The sequence below is a fragment of the Seriola aureovittata genome, chromosome 3, assembly GCF_021018895.1.
Source record: "Seriola aureovittata isolate HTS-2021-v1 ecotype China chromosome 3, ASM2101889v1, whole genome shotgun sequence".
Lineage (NCBI taxonomy): Eukaryota > Metazoa > Chordata > Actinopteri > Carangiformes > Carangidae > Seriola > Seriola aureovittata.
This window is the reverse complement of record NC_079366.1, coordinates 18555396-18572886: the sequence shown is the minus strand read 5'-3', so window position 1 is coordinate 18572886 and position 17491 is coordinate 18555396. Positions and strand designations below refer to the sequence as shown.

General features: G+C 39.3%; 1 protein-coding gene across 3 annotated transcripts in view; it reads right to left on the bottom strand.

The window, feature by feature from the left end:
* ctnna2 (catenin (cadherin-associated protein), alpha 2) overlaps positions 1-17491 on the bottom strand; it is a 360950-nt gene that overhangs the window by 246613 nt on the left and 96846 nt on the right. For all 3 annotated transcript variants that reach the window (XM_056370618.1, XM_056370606.1, XM_056370611.1), the window contains exons 3-6: positions 12434-12629; positions 7928-8094; positions 6761-6880; positions 5066-5332 (exon numbers count right to left, since the gene is read on the bottom strand). In XM_056370618.1, coding sequence (XP_056226593.1) covers positions 5066-5332; positions 6761-6880; positions 7928-8094; positions 12434-12629 — 750 coding nt within the window. The remainder of the gene's footprint in view (positions 1-5065; positions 5333-6760; positions 6881-7927; positions 8095-12433; positions 12630-17491) is intronic.

Below are 17491 nucleotides of genomic sequence, written 5' to 3'. Positions count from 1 at the left end.
TTTCACTCTAACTATTGACCCGCATCTGTGCCCAGCATTTAAAAATCTCCTCTAACCTTTAGTGTCACAGACTGTACATTGTTCAGGAGCAATTGAGGCAATGTGCTCAACATCCTTGCCATTTCCATTTTAGTGGCATATGAGCCACAACCACCCTTCAAACACAAAAAGAGTCTCCCCTAAATACAGATGAAAAGGAATCTACATAGCAGGCAAGCCATATTCTCACTGATTTTGCTGTGTTGCTTTTACAGATGATTTCACACACTTGGCATTGAGATGGAGCAGATAAAACGTACTCTGTGTTCTTTTCTACTCGAAAAGGGTAGATAACTTGTTTACAGTCTGATCGAGATCACTCATTCAAGTAAGTGTGAGACTGATCTAAATCACTGTGTCCTTTTAGTCATACATCTGCATTTCTGTGTGACTAAATGTCCTCTAATGCCTGCGTGAAAGAGGATGTGGGAAATGATGACGTCTGTTTGGCAGGGAGAACAACTTGTCCATCCTCTCCATTAATAAAATGAGCACTATAATACTTCAGCTAGTTAACAAAAGAAGTCAAAAATTTGAAAAGAACTCCAATAATAAGCTTTCTTTTTTTCTCTTTTTTTTAGACTTTGTCTATCTGAGTCTGTGCTGTAGTCAGGTCTGCCATCCATGCGTCCAACCATAGCCGAAAAGTCAAAGGATGAGAAACAGATCAAAGCTGTCTTAGGACAGGGAGCAGCACCCCAAAACAGATAAAAGCAATCATACAACTCTGCAGCATCTAGAGGAACTCCATTACTGAAAACAAAGCAAGCATGCATGTGTGTGCTCACAGGTTTGTGAGGATGGAAGGAGAGGGAGACAGAAAGAAATTTGGAAAACACATAACAACACATAGCACATAGCACAGTCATGCACAGACTAAAAAATCTGCAAGTCCCGTGCCTCATAGCTTAGTATATCAGGTCATTACTATTCTGAAAGGATCTGACCGTAGTCTGTGTCTCTGTGGTAAGTTAAGAATTAAACATGCACCAGCTTCAGGCAAGCACAGAGGGCTAAGCAAAGGGTAATTTGTCTCATTGAGCAGCTGCCTGTCTGTCTGTCTGCCAAATGGAATCAAATTATGCAGGTCTTTTGCTTTTCTAAAAGCCGTACTTACATAAAAACAAAGTTGATGTGATTACCATAGGCCACGGCCTAATGCTTAATAACTGGATAGCAGGTTCAAAAGAAACTAGAATGTAGTTCTTTCCAACAGACCTAGATAGTTTTTAGTTATTCTTCTATGTCACTTTCTATGTTTCACCCCACTGGTCTGACATTTCTCCTGACAGCAGCAACAGCATTTAGTCAAAATATAAGATACTTGCAATTTCCAAATATTGCCACAAGGGGTCACTCACATACTAGCAACTAGCAACCTTGTGGATAGAAAACATCAAGAACACTGTGACACGCAGCATATTTTTCATAGACTGCATTCGTCTTACCATAACAAAGAGCATATGGCAAAAGGAGAAAAAATCTCTCTCCAAAATAAAAGTATCTGGGAAGTCTATATCAAGGGTTGTGAGTATTATGGTTAATGTGTAAAATTTTTGCTTTCAGCAGCTTGTTACATGATCAAAATAGTTAAATTTTCTGTCATTGTGTTACTTATGGATGGAATTATAGTGAAAAGAAATTATTATTTTTTGCTGGGAACCCCCAGGAACCCCGCTCAAGGAACCATAGAGGTCCCCAGACCCCACTTTGAGAACCACTGATCTAGAGTATATCACGTCTTTATAAGTGTATAAACACAGAGGTTGTGTCTTTTTACCATTTCTGCATAAGTGTGTCACTGATCAAGGCGTTGCATACATTAGTGTTATTGACAATATTTATGTAAATAAATAAAAATGATGGTTAGTTTGTGAAGAATTCACTGTCTTTTCATCCTATGTCAGTTTTCAGGCTGCACCACACATATGTGCCTGATTTAGCCCATACTAAAACAATCTTTCTGCTGCCGAGCTCCTATCATTGGGAGATTAAATAAATCAACAACTTGTACTTCATCATATTTGAAAGTTTGCTTCCACAGCTTATCCATTGTTTCCCATGAGAATTCTGTAATCCAAATTTAGGCTATTCAAAAATGTTTGTAATTAAACCCAACATTGTAGTCAAGTTACAGTCTAAACTGTATTGAGTTTAAAAATGTGTGTAACATTAAACAACTATGTCCCCTAATTAGTGAAACTTCAAAATCTCTTCATTTGTTCGGTTCTATGTAAATACATAAACAATTACTTAAAGTAGAATATTCACACAGCACTGTGTGGCAGCTCAACAACAGAAGCATCAAGTAAATGGGAGAAATATAGACTAAAAAAACTGCAAAACATAATCAAGTCTATTGCTGTTGCAGAAATGGGTAAATGGGTTCTCTCCCCTGGAACTGCCATCCATACTCTTACTATTCCTGTATCAGCCCTATTTATTTTAGCCTCCATCTCCTGCCAGTCTCCATCTGGCCACCAGATGTCCTCAGACTTTCCCCCAAGTCACCCGACTGCCAGATCCCCCTGCTCTCCTGTCTCCTATTTGAAATCATCTGAGCTTCCCTGCCCTTTCACACCGATGTTCCCAGTTTCCTCATTATCCCAGCCCGTACTTTCAACCAGCTGTGTGTCAGATCGCCTGCCTATTTCTCCATGTGTTTCCCCATGTGCCTGCTACCTGCTTGTAGTAACCTGTTGTCTGTACCTGCCCGCCAGCCTGCCCACTTCCCTGACAGCTTGTCCACCCATCTGTCTGTAAGCCTGGTTTTCTTCAGTGGAAGACAAGTACATGCAGGTAGCAGGCACATGGGGATACATGTGACAGGAATAGTAAGAGTAGGATGGTAGGTCCAGGAGAAAAAACAAGAGAGCCCGGAGATGAATCATGACAGGAATGGCCGACTGGTGTAATATATAAATAACAAGATTGCAAAATAGTCTAGAGCAAACAGTGCACAATACTAAATGTGCTATCAAACTAAATGTCACCAGGGTGCATTGAGTATGCTTTCTAATGATAGAATATAGCATTGCCACTCTAGGGCTGTAATAAAATGTAATATTCATTAAGTTAGTCATAATGTTCCTCAGGTCTGTAGAGCTTGATAAAGAATGTGTTACACGGAACAAATCACAATTAGCAACTCTTTGAAAAATCTTCAGTGCAAGCAGTAAAGAGTATTTTCATTGACAATAAAGTGAAGTAGTTAGCTGCTTGCATTTGTTGGAAGCCACGGCAACGTCCTGGGAAATCACCATTCTTCATTCATCTTCTCTATGTTAATTAATATATTGTTTTTATAAACTCTCCAGATTATAACTGATGTATTTTCTTCATTACACATTATCTACAAATCCCTTCCCTTCATTGACTCAGCTGCAGAGCAGCCACCCCATACCCTTCTCCTGTTTGTAACTCATGCTTTATCTAAAAACTCACATTTTAGCATCTTTAGCTGATCATCTGAGCAGTGAAAACATGGCATTTCCACACAGTCAGAAAAAGTAAAAATGTCTTGGTCTCAGTTATGATATCCTATTGAACCACGGGGTGTCTTTCCTGCCGGCAGCAGCAGCAGCAGCTGAAAGTGGCCAACAGCGACAAGTGGCGCCACCCTGCCTGGTGCTGTCCAGCGTTGAGCTGCCCTCTGTTCCCATCACCTGTGTCTACTTCCATCATAGACTTGGTTTGTAAAGTTTACAATCTACCACACTGCTGTTCCTGCATTTCTCTGTGTACTGTGAGGCATCGACTCATTGACTCTTAGGGCCCTACTAGAAAAACTTAACTGAGTCTTAAAGGAAAAAGTTCAACATTCATTTAAATTTGCTCCTTAAGTGGAAGCTAATTGACTAAAACCTTTATGCTCATATGCTCAATCGTGGCCTTCTCAGTCATTACACAAGCTGAAGGGTAAATTATGCCTGAGAAAATTTGATACATGAATCAAAGTACTGCTTTTACGCTCAAACACTGATTCTTATGCCTGCGCCTCAGTGGCCAGAGTACTGTTGATTTTCTATCCTGCCAGACAATTTCTGCACTCACACGTTTAAATGAGGCTGTTTGAAATGAAAAATGGCAACAGATCCTGATCCAACATCCAGAAACATCTACATATCCTCAAGACATGACCACCTAAACGCCAAAATTGCAATAGTTCACTATCAATGCATAACCACTAGATGGCAGCAGAGAATCATGTTAATGGAGAAAACTGTTGCTCAGTTTGTTGTGTCCTGTAAATCTAAATAAACACGAGGCAAGGAGCAAAGTGCAGAAAAGTAGTTATTGATTAAATATAAAGAAAAAAACATACTCTGATGACCCTATAACCACACACACAAAGATCAGTGTATGTGTGTGTGTGTGTGTGTGTGTGTGTGTGTGTGTGTGTGTGTGTGTGTGTGTGTGTGTGTGTCCATATAAGTGTGATAGAGGGACAGAGAAAAATAAGTAATACGTGAATCTGTTACTGTCGCACTAAAAGTGAATGTTTCTTCGGATATTAAATGTCTCAGGGTGAAAGCCCATGTAGATGCAGCAACAATGGCAGCCTTCACAATGCGTTGCAGATAAGAACTCCTACTGGCGTATAGTGTGTTGCTAATAATGTGTAATGAAAGCATCTCAGTAGATGGCAGAAATGCTTCCATGCACACAAAGGGGTACAATAAAAAATTAGATAAGCGTGATAGCTTGACTTTAGTTTATGTGTGTGTCTTTGTTATAACCTGAAAAGCACCTGACAGAGGGAAATCTCGCCATCTTAGATATCAGACTGGGAAATGTCAGATAATATTGATGCACCTAGAGTACACCAGGTTAGACTGTTCTCACCGTTATGTAAAAATACCGGGTGCTATAATGTATTCATGCAGCACATGAGTCACATGTGAAAAAAAAAAAGCTGTTACTGCAGGAGTCTTTGTCTCCAGGATACATCAGAGTCTGAATATGTATAGTACTTTCTATGCTAAGCGTAGTATTTGAAAGAGGAACAGAATCCTTGCTGACTTACATCAAATTCGTTCAGGGCAGCGGCCAGTTCTCCAATGCCAGCATGTCCATGCTTCTCATCAGTGGGCGAGGTGGCCTGAGCAGCACTGGAAATGCCTCCTATGGCCTCCTGCACCTGCTTGAAGACATAGTCCCGGTTGGCGCGTGTGGCCGCCACATCTGGGTGGCGCAGGAAGGCCTGTGAGGCCGTATACAGCATGGTGGCATTTTTCTTAAGGGCCCCACGTGCAGCTGCCATCTCATCTCGACACTGGGGGTCTTTCAGTTCCTGTGAAGGTGACGAGGGTTCTCAAGTGAGCGCTAAGGGTCAAGTGCTAAGGCACTGTATATCTTACTATATCTAGGCCTGTGTATATTCTCATTTGTCCAGGTCATAGTATCCTAAAGGAGTTTTTTAAATCGAAAACAACTGGACTAGGTTATTTGGGCTAGGACTGGGACCAGTCCTAGCCTGGTCAGATGCGTACACGAACTGATGAAGCCTCTTGGATGAGAGGTGAAACGTCTTCACAGACAAATAACCTAGTCCAGTTGTTTTCGATTTAAAAAACTCCTTTAGCTTACTATATCTACTATATACTGAAAAAATATCTACTATATACTGAAAAACAATATATTTCTCAAAAAGCTAGAGTAATGCAAGAGTATTTATTTCATACAAAATATGGTACATTTTGATATTAACATTATTTCACAATAAAGAAAAACAAAGAACAAACTGATCCCAGTACAAGACATTTCCTGTAAAAACATAAGTTAACATCCCATCTGATAGATTGGTATTGTTCCAACAGAACAAAGTTAGGGCAGTGTCAGCAGTTCAGCAGCCCTGGAGCTGGACGGGATTCAGTTCAGTGTCGTGCCCTGGGACATTTCAGCAGAGTGGATGCTTGCCAACATGACACTTGTAGAAAAAATCTTCTAAAAGTTTTGTGTTATACTAGGGGGTATATTAGAAAAACACTTTTATGCGTTATCCTCCCGGGTCAAATAAGCACTGATGTGATTATTTTGGTGATTTACAGTAATATGAGTGATTTCAAATGCTATTGAAAGACAGTAACTGTGTTTTTTTTTACAGTACATTTTAAAACTAAAACTGACCATATACAGTAATAACCAATACCATTTATGTTTTGCTAAAATACAAAGTACACTTTCTATTGCCTATCTGCTGTAACTAATATTATATAATATCAATATACTATATATGAAAGAAAGCACTCATAATGTAATGATGATGTCATAATGTCTCCTTTTGAAAGTGAGTGACCCCATAACTATTACTACTAACATTGATTGATAAATAGGCTCCTCCTACTATAGAAAAATGTTTCATCTTGTTTAATCACATCACAATAGCAGTGTGTGTGTCTCTATGAAAGGCTACGCTCTTTATGCAAAGCAGATACAACTGCATATCATTATGGAGTCAGTGTATGACACAAAACAACTCTTGGTAGTCACTCAGTCTTGTCTTGTCAATCAGGATTCTCTATGTACGAGTTGATTGTGGCTACATACCAACACACTTGGTACCCAAGAAAGTTTGTTAAAACCCTCTTATATTATGGCTTAGACTCTGACATTATTACACCATTTATCTCTGTAGGAGCTATTCCCCAGGGGATCTCCCTGCATCTGAACGTGACACATGAGTCAGGAGTAGTTTCCCTTTTCTGAAAAAGACAGTTACCTGCTGTCTCCGGGCTGCCACGTAGTTAAGCTTCACCATCTCCTTCCCAAACTCCTTGAAGCGGTTGGCCAGGTCTTGCTCATTGGTCGCATTCTTTACCCCCTCCAGGGCCTCCTCCACCTGTCACACACACACACACACACACACACACACACACACACACGCGCACACACACACACACACACACACACACACACACACACACACACACACACACACACACACACACACACACACACACACACACACACACACACACACACACACACACACACACACACACACACACACACACACACAAATACTCAATCTTCTCCTTTAGGTCAAAACCTATGTATTTCAATTAAGTAATAAACCCTAAACCATAAAGGTTACAACAAGTTTTAAAATAAACCACTAATACAACACGTTTTTGACACAAGTCAAATCTTTTTACTCCTGTGTAATTACAACCAGATTCAACAAAGACAATAACCATTTAGCTCTGCAATTTTAATGGTTCTGAATTCAGCACTCTCCATCCATTTTGTGGGTACATTCTGATTCTAAACTCCTTTCTACCCCTAATGAAAGTGCCGCACAAGATGTAATGGAAAAGTGAGAAGAGAGAGAGATAACTTTTAAGTGGCCTTTGATGGCAGGGCTTATACTGGCTTGAGTTAAGCCCCTCTGTGGGCCTCAAGAATGAAGCTGGAAAAAAGGACTCTGAGTGAGTGTGTGTGTGTGTGTGTGTGTGTGTGTGTGTGTGTGTGTGTGTGTGTGTGTGTGTGTGTGTGTGTGTGTGTGTGTGTGTTTGTGTGAGAGAGGGACAAAGTGAGCGACTAAAGGTGCACACAGACGTGAGTTTGTTTCAGATTATACCAATTGCATATCATTCTTTCTAGCATCTCATATTAGCCCTGAGCCACTTCCAAAATAAGGGACTAAGAAACCTAAGTTCTTCAAATAACTGAGTTAGTGGGATGGGAATGTGTAGTTAATCACACCAGGGCAGCAGGGTATGATATTAATACAGTACAATCAGAAACCAGGATACTCCTCCATGCTTCATCTATATGCTAATGCGTGAAGAGGTTGCATACATTTTTTTAACCAGGAAGGTCCTTTCGTTCACATCTGGTGGCCTTTAAGTGCAATGTGCATGCAAATCTAAATAATTGCACTTACAATTTTAAGGTGGGCCAGCAGCCTCATGACATCAGCCATGTCAGCGAGGATGAGCAGGCGGGTGACAGCAGAGAGCAGGGCACGGGCTGCCCTCACCATCGTGCCACGTTTCACAGAGGAACATGGGTCATCGGCAAACTCTGACGAGGCAATACGCATCGTCTCTCCTGCAGGAGGGAAGGAAGAAATCAGCAAGCGGAAAAGAGTGCTACAGGAATGAGCACTTCTGGTTCCCTCATAATCTTTTTTTTTTTTTTTTTTTTTTTAAATGGGATTTTGGTTCGATGTCTGAAATATGGTCAATGGTTAACAAAAGCTCATAAGTGGCTAAATTAAACTACAGAGGTTGTTGGGGAAGTTAAATGTCATCACACCAGACATGAAAACCAGTCTGCTCATCAGTCCACCTTTACAGCCTCAGAGTGTTAATACTCAAGCGTTTGCAAACTATTACTAACTTCATAAGAGGAAAGGCTTTGTAGAAGAGGTAAGTGCGCTAAAAACCACAAGTTGGAAGTTTAGTAGTGGTGACATAGAAGTCATGCGCCTGTGTTGTAGTTGGTTAAAGATTAACATTAGCGTTTTACTTCTGGTGATTGTATTTAGGAAAAAAACATCATAAACTTTTATTTGTCACAGAGCTGATTTTCAGCAATAATCCAAAAGCCAGTGTAAAAATCCAACTGTCTTTCTGTCACGGCAACCAGGGTGATGGTAACTTCTGGGTTGGCCCACAAAAACATGTCATCCCTGCAGCACTCATTTTACCTTAGATCATTGTCTGTGTGTGTGTTTATATGTGTGCATATTGCGTACACCCATTTCATTGCACAGTACATATAGTGAGATAATGTCGTAGTATAAACACACTGAGATGACTGATTGTTCATTGATCCTGTGTCTGAACTGTATATAATGACCCATGTAAGGTCCACAAACTGACCTTCATTCAGTTCAGAGCTCATAACACTGTACTGATTGTTAGGAAATGGGACAGAATTTGGCTTTAAAGAAGCCCCAGTTTAGGGTTAGGATTGATCAAACCCAGAAACCCACAGAGATTTAAGAAACGAGTGGGGTTTATAACCACTTTACAGCCTTACAGAGTGATCACAGCTGGTGAGCTCTTCCGCTACATAATTTGCTGCTAAGTGGTTTAGTTTTCACCTCCCTTCAACCGTTTCACCTGAAGTCAAGTAAAATTTTAAAAAGCATTAATTACTCCGTGTTGCTCAACAAAACTCATTCCTAACAGCGTCGACTCTTAAGACAACCTGCATGAAAACGTTTAGTTATTTTTTAAAAACATGTTTTTCTTCTCTTAAAGTCACTGTAATTACTTTTTTCAGTGTTTATTTACTGCAATGAAGCTTATACAACTAGTTAACAGGCCTTTTCTAAATAATGATGCAAAATGCTTCCTGCTGTGTCAGTCACTCACTGGCAGCAGGTCAACACTAGCAGTGCCAGCTTTCTTTGCATAAATTGGAAATTTAAGGAAATAAAATTGTTTGTACTGTGGTAATGACTATTAACACTATGGTAACAACTCTAAAACCTAAAAAAAAACCTAACCATGGGAAAATGCTACCAACACATGCCAGGCACTCAAACTGAAAGAAGCACACACTAAGGCAAATAAGCTCATGAATGCGCACTGTCACACAAACAAACACACACACGCACACACACACACACACACTGGTAGTGCCATAACTCTGGCTGGCCCAGTGATGAGCTAGTGAAGAGTGACAGTACAAAGGGCTTGATTACTGAACCCATTCTGTGATCGGAAATCAGCATATATAATTTAATCATGACAAGATAAAGAGGTTTGCGCTGATGAGGTCACGATGACAGAGGTCTGATTAGGTGATGACAGATTTAAGAGTGTTTTACAACTCACAATGACCTAAACTAGGCAGATGATGCCATGTCGCTGGGGACACCTCTAGCTGCTGCTAAAGGTCTTGTAAAATGAACCGTCCAGTTCGAGTCTGTTGAATACATATGGCACATTTCTGTGCTCATAAGTTTAATATTACTAATATAAAATGGTTTTACTTTATGACCTGACATGTAATTATATTCAACCTGGCAAAAAAGTGAAGTGTTAAGAGAGAATGAAGAGAGTGCCGCATCAGCATTCCACTTGTGTGCTGAAGAGCTTTTGAGCATGCCCATCTTTTCATAATGGCAGTAAAAGGTTCGGAGATATGGACTATTAACTTTCATATCATATTCTAGCGTTTGATTCACAGAGTTTGATTCACTGACTTTTTCAGAGGGCAGAGCCTAACCATGAAAGGAATCAGAGAGGGCAGCGGTGAGTATTTTGGACATAAATGTGCACACACAAATGCAGAATTTGATTTGTTATATTAAAACAGGCCCTAAAGATAGAATTTCCTCCAGAAACTTGTTTTAAACACATCCTTCTATTGGTTTCGGCTTACATGCCTAACAAGTAGGGAGATTGATCATGTCCTGTTTGAAAGATCCAGTGTGCCAGTGTAGTCAAGCCAGTGTTCAAGAGCAGCAGCGGCCCAGTGGCGCTGACAGGATGACGAATACGGCCACAACACTACCTACACTGAGCTTCATTTGCTCTTTCTGCTGATGTAGTTATTGAACAGGGAATCCAATTCCATTCTGGGGACAAACATTTGATTCACATAAAGATTCATTGAATTGCACTCAGGAACTTTAGAGAGCTACAAACATCTGTGACATTGACCCAGAAAGGTTGAGCACGGTTTGTTGAAGTGAAGAGTTGCATCCATGCTGAAGAGTCAGTGTTGACAGAATTTCCAAATAGTTTCTAATGAGACTGGGTATCTATAATGTCTTAAAATTCAGAAAGGTTCCCCACCATTACAGACAGTCAAAGCTTTAACGATGCATGACTTTAGGGTAAACAACTCCAGAATTAGCCTCATTACATTCATGCGCCAAGTAAAGCCCAAAACTAATGGCTTTTAATCTGTTTTATTTAAAGGATTTGCCTTGCCACTCTTAACTTTGCATTTGTCTAAAGTTTATAGAAATTTGATTTATACTGACATTCAGAGCACTTAATACTTTTCCCTAACATTACAATTTCTAAAATCAATTACAGTGCCTATGTAGCTTTTAAGTAAAATCCTTTCACAGAAAATGGGGTCAGCAGGGTCAATCATTTCACTAAGCTGAGATTTAATTCATAAAGATTTTTACAGATACTGTTGAACTTCTATGATGAGTATATCCCATAAACATAGCATGTACATAGCAAACTGGCAAATACAATAGTCAGCTACAATAATATATACAATACAATATTCTGAAGCTGTAGTTAATGCATACCTTAACATGACTTTATTCAGGTTTTATATTTAAGAGTCAAAATGTCTCTACCATTTCAGCATGTTACTTTTGTTTATTAGATATACAGTACATACTGAATAGAGATTAAACGGTATAAAAATTGAATATCACGATTACAATGACCAAAATTATCATGATTATCAGTATTATCGCGGTATTCTGAAAATGTGCTGAAAATGTTCAGAAAGTAACTTTCACCAAGTTTTATCATGGAAATCACAAGTAAATAATTAGCAGCACTTTTTGCTCGCATCTAAACATTAAAAAATATATTTTCCAACACATCTTTGTCACAGATGAGGACAAGGGACCAGTAATAGTATATGGTAATCAACCACAGTTAAAGCAATAATAAAAATTTAAACGGTAATAGTAACCGCCTGGCATTTTTAGCGTGATTTAGCATGAAACCGGTAACTGCTTCATCTCTAATACTGAATGGGGAGTGGAGGAAATACAAGCAATCTTTGTATTGTAATCCAATGCAACACTATTACTGTAACACCTCTGAAAAATGATAACAACCTACACTACAACAGTAATTTCTACTGCTGGGCTATTTTAGTGTTCATCCTCTGTACCTAATATATATTGTGCCTCCCAGTCGCTAATTTAATGTGTGACTTCTGTTCTGTAAAATGTGTCTGCTAATTATACTTAAAACTTGACCAGAAAATTGTCGTATCACAATTTGGGAGACTGTGACATAATTTACAGGAGGGTTCAGTCATTCACTGAAGATAAACAAATATTCAAAAGTATGGCCTTTCCAAAGCTGTATAGGAAAAAAAGATGAGGCCTTTTTAACATGGATACAGCTGGAGCTCCGAGGGGACTGACAGCAGGTGGGCAACCCTTTACTGATGATGAATGATGCTCTAGAAAGTTTAGAAACAAGCCCAATCATATACTGTGCTATGGATCTAGTTTGTGAGTCAGATATTGATCTGAGGAAGAGAAAAGCAATAATAACACAGCTGAGGGCAAGGAGGAGTGAATGGCTGTCTGGTGGCAAAAGACAGGGATATTTCACTCTGACAATGCAGTTATCTGACTTGATCAAAACAATATTATGATACAGTACAACAACATAAAAAAACACAAACATCGCAGCTGCATAAGCACATTCGACAAGCTCACCTTGCTTACGAACATCTTCCACAGCAGCAATGAGCTCCTCCTTGAGGTCCTGGCTGTCTTTGGCGATCTGCTCGCCCTTCTCCAGAAAGTTCTGAGTAGCCTGCTCAACAGACACTGCCAGGACGTGGGCCTTCTTGGAGCGCCCTTTCTTCTTACTAGAAGGCCCTTTGTTGCTGGTGTTCACCAGGGTAGTCACCTGTGCAACAGAAAAGGGTAATAGTTAGTTGAGTAACATACGGTATAAAAAAACATACACTAATGAGCAAAAAACAGTATGAGAACTCCTGCATAATATTCCATTGGTGTTTGGCATGCCACCAAAACAGCTCCAACCCACCGAGGCATTGACTCTACAAGAGCTCTGAAGGTGTGGTGTCTGGTATAAAGATGTTAGCAGCATATCCGTTTAAGTCCTTTTGTCCCTTCTCCAACCACTTTTAAAGAAGCTCTGACCCAGTCATCTGGCCCTCGCAAATGCTTGCTTATCGTCCAATAAATCCCAGACCTTAACATACACCACTGTGACGAGATAATCAATGTTACTGGCTCCATATGTGAGTGGTCCTAATGTTTTTGGCTCATCAATCTACTGTATGTACAAGGGTGACTTACTGCAGCATTTGTGCTTTGCCTACAGTTACAGTGTCAGCTTTGGAGCTATGTTGCTATTATGAAAATCAGCCACTGTAACCAATATTGGTTAGAGCAACAAAAATGATAGCAGTAAATGAAAATGGGAAAAGTTCAATATTAAAAAAAAGTCAGTTTATGTCTAAAATATTCTGTTGCAGGGTTTGCTAATATCAACAGCAGACATAAAATAAACAAAGGACTAGAAAAAGGTAAATGAACATTATAATCTTAATAATACTGAAATAGACTCAGCTGTGTCCAGCTGTTTCACAGCTATGACAATTCAAAATACAAAGATCCATTTCTGCTAATCTACTTCTTTCTTTCCTCCTTTTCTGAAAAAAAATATTTGTAAATGTAGATTCCCTTATTAGGATGGGAGTATATTTTGTCCTGGTTTTGGGATGTGCAGTGAAACAACTTTGGAAAAATGCTTTAAACTTCAGCGAAACAAAATTACATGGTCAAGTCTTTACCCTTGATATGGGTTTTCACAACTATAATGAGGCAATTCGTTCTGAATGCTATTACTGCTACAGAAATGTGCCGAATTGTACATAGCATCAATCAGGTACATAGCATCATTTTAGACAGGAACCATTGAAAACAGTAATCTTTCTTAAGTAGGAATGGTGTAAAGTACAATCAGCCCATCACGCTGCTCTCCTCATTGTGAGAAAAATGTAGCTGAATTGAATCGCAGGCAATAATTTCTTTGATTTCAGCTCCTCTAGATGGAGGCCACACTGCACAGGATCAATAGGATGGTGTGCTAGAAAATCCTACAAAATGAGCCCTTGATCTAATTGTATTAGTAAGAGTTCAGTGTTTTGCAACTAAGGGAGAAATGCAATAAGATACTTTCCATTAAGAAAACTTCTGGTACAGTCAGGAAGCATTTCTGTATTGGACTACACAACTATTGATTTCTCCCCAAGGCAGACATACAGTCAAGAAGATGACACACAGAGGCACATGTTTAGTGCAAACACAGTGTGTGGCTTCATGTTACTGATGCAGTAATGTTATCTACGGGCCACAACAAAAAGAGGACCCTTTTCAGATGAGCACTCTACATGAAAGAAGTCACACAATCGTGAGGAACAGGCATCCTCACTTAAAGCTAAAAGCATTTAGCTAATCAGCAATCACAGAGAATTCTAAAGAACAAGCCTCAGGGTTGAGAAGTATCTGTTAAACACTTGGGGAGAATCAGGACACGCACTGTGTGTCTGGTTATAGCTTCTTCTGCAAAAAATAATGTCGGAAAAAAATGTTTTTAAACCATTCATATTAATCATATTGAGCTATAATTAAAGTATTATTATCATCAAACCAAAATGATCACTTTTTCAGAAAGAGAAAATCTTACTTTCAAAGCAATGAACGGAAAGCTATGAAACAAACAATACAATTAACTCATTCAGCCTACAGGGCAGACAACAGACTAGAACAAATCACTGCTGCCTGTCAATAATAGTAGAGTAGAATTATTTCTACTACTTGTTTGGTCGTGACAACTTGGTGGAACACAATGACGCACGTCTGTCTGAGGCCAGTGAAGAAGCACATGGACAAAATTGCTCATTACATACCCGAGTCTAAGTTTGCTGTAGGAGTATCAGTCTGACAGCAGCTGAACTTGCACAATAGGGTGATATGATTAGGTTGTGGAATATATCAGAGGCTTTCACTCTGAAAAGCTGCTAAGAGCAAAGTTATGTACTGTCTAGGCTGCTTCACTTAAGGGCTTCTAGCCAGGAATAAAAACTTTAATGATGTATGTCCTCACTCATGATGGATCCGGGAATAGTAACAATTATATGAGACCAAGTTAGCCTTTTTGGGCTATTTTTGTCAAAAAAAGTCATTCATGACTTAATCACATTATTTTCCTGTATTCAAAGCTGACCTGATAACAAACTGTGATACATCTATTTACCATCAACTCTTCAGCCGAGTGCTCATTATGAAGTGCAATGGTGTGTTTATTTCAATCTAAGTTTGTTGAATCAATAACTCATCATTATATTTACACATGAAAGCACACACAAACCTGTGCACACAAGGTCACTCCACCTCACACAAAGACGCACAAGCATTCATATGCTGGCCGCCAACATGAGAGCATTTAGCACTGATCTGCCACAGACAGACAGGCTAACAACAAAAAAAGGACAATCAATTACAAACAAATACACACAAATAAAGGCAGGCTGCCTTTCCTCTGAAGTTGTACCTCACACGTAGAATTCTTATGGTTGTTGTTCAGCAAGTAAATCAACAGTAAACTGATGTGTCCCAGCTGCTTTAAAAGCACCTAGTGATGCAGAAATGATATTTCCATCTCTGCAGGTTCTTTTCTTCTCTTTTTTATGTTGGGAAGCGAACAGCAGTCTAATGTATTTAAGTCCAAAATCTTTTTGACTCATCAGTTTCACTTTGTCCACCCCCTACACTGTGTTGCAGACTCCATCCTTTTATCAAATTTATGACAGCTGCTAGAGCACTTCGTCACTTGAACGTAAACATTATGTTGTACTTCTTGGGAAGACATCCAACCAAACCAAAGGACGAAAGGAAACACAAATTCGTGTCGTGCACGTGTCTTTCAATCATATATCAGGACATCTCAAATATAGGCAACCAGTAAACAGCGTAAACACTGATCCAAATCAGTATCCTAGATATATGTATGTTACCAGTTTCAAAGTACTTTGACTTTCATATTTGCAACATTAAATGGTCATAGCAAAGGTACAATAACACACAATGCGGTCCCCTGATACATATAATGGACAAGCTTCTCTCTGTGATGCTGTTTGCATTCATATGATTATTTTCATGCATCAGGATATCTTGTTAGCTCACTTACTTGTTGCTATAAGAGTGTTAGTGCTGTCTCTACAAGTCGACTGAGTAGCCAGCCAAAAAGAGGAAGAAGCACTGAAATCTGAGCACAGTTTTATACATAGCTACCTCACAAACAGTCTTATCTTTGCCTGCAGAACAGCGTCAGTCTGCCTTGGAACACTGGCATACAAGTTTTGATCCAAGTCTGGTAGAATGTTCAATATGTGTTCATCAATGATTACTTTGTGTTTCATTAAGATTTGTTTTTGGAAGTGATGACTGGGGAGGCCATGGAAGACAACTGACTTCATTGCAGAGTTAATGAAAACACAATTTAATTTGTTCAGCACTGTGCATGGTGGCAATAATGTCACGTGGGAATAGTGTTTGCAGTGCACCTGGTCCTTTAAAATGGCATTATATTCTTTGGCAGCTCCACAGTCAAGCAGAACATGAATTGAGGCTAATGACATCCACAAGTTGGCTGCCTATACCATTACACAGTAGATCAAGTGGCAACAGCTGGCAACAGGCACTGCGGATTAGAGGCAGCAATGTAAATATGTCCGTAGGAATCGGGGTGAAAGATAAGCCATCAAACCACATTGCTGTTTTCAACTGTTTGATGTTAAGGGTCCTGTGCCCTTTATATCAAACACCAGATGTGTAACCTGATTGGTCAACTTGTAAGCCGGTGTAACAGTCCTTGAATTTTAAGATTTGTGCAGCAGTGAATTGTTTTGACATTAAAAAAACATTAAAATATATGCCTTTGGTGAAAGTTCAACTGCTTATTCAATACTTGATAGCCTGAGAGGTTCTCTGGCTGTAGTATTGTCGCACAGATACAGAAATTGAATTAAACAATGTTGTAGAAGTAAAAGTAGGAGATGACTGCAAACTTTAGATGTCTGTCGCAGCCACTTCCTTTCTAAGATATGTTTGCTTAAAGATTAGTGGTCAAGTACATATATTTCTATTTTAACTTGACTGAATCTCGGAGTTAATGAGATCTTCAACCTCTGTGTCGACATAATGCCTTCTGTAACTCCTCCATGGAACAGACAAAGAGAACATAGTGAGTTATGTGACTGCATGATTCATCAGCTGCACTTGGAATGCTCATTTATTCATTAACGCAGGGCTGTGGAATACACACAGATAGGGCTACTGCATGTGTCATGCAGCTTTCCACAGGGAGTGACTCAGTCAAGTCAAAGCTTGTTGACGTTTTGTTCTGCAACAGTGACTTAAAAAGCTCAATGTATATTTAATTATGCCCGCAATAACCTCACAGCATGTGCTGAGGCTGATTCAATTTATCTACCTTCATAGAGATTTAACTGTGCTATTTTTATGAAAATATCTTCTATCTCTGCATGCAGATGCCCGAGCTGAATATGAATATGGCATAAGCTACAGAGTGCAGAATATGCATACAAAATAACATTAACAAATGAGAATGTATTTACACTTTGAAGTTAATATGTCACCATTTGCAAACATTTAAAGACATGATTGATTTCAGCGTGCATGACAATTAGCAGTAATTGTCAGCCGAATTTATACTGC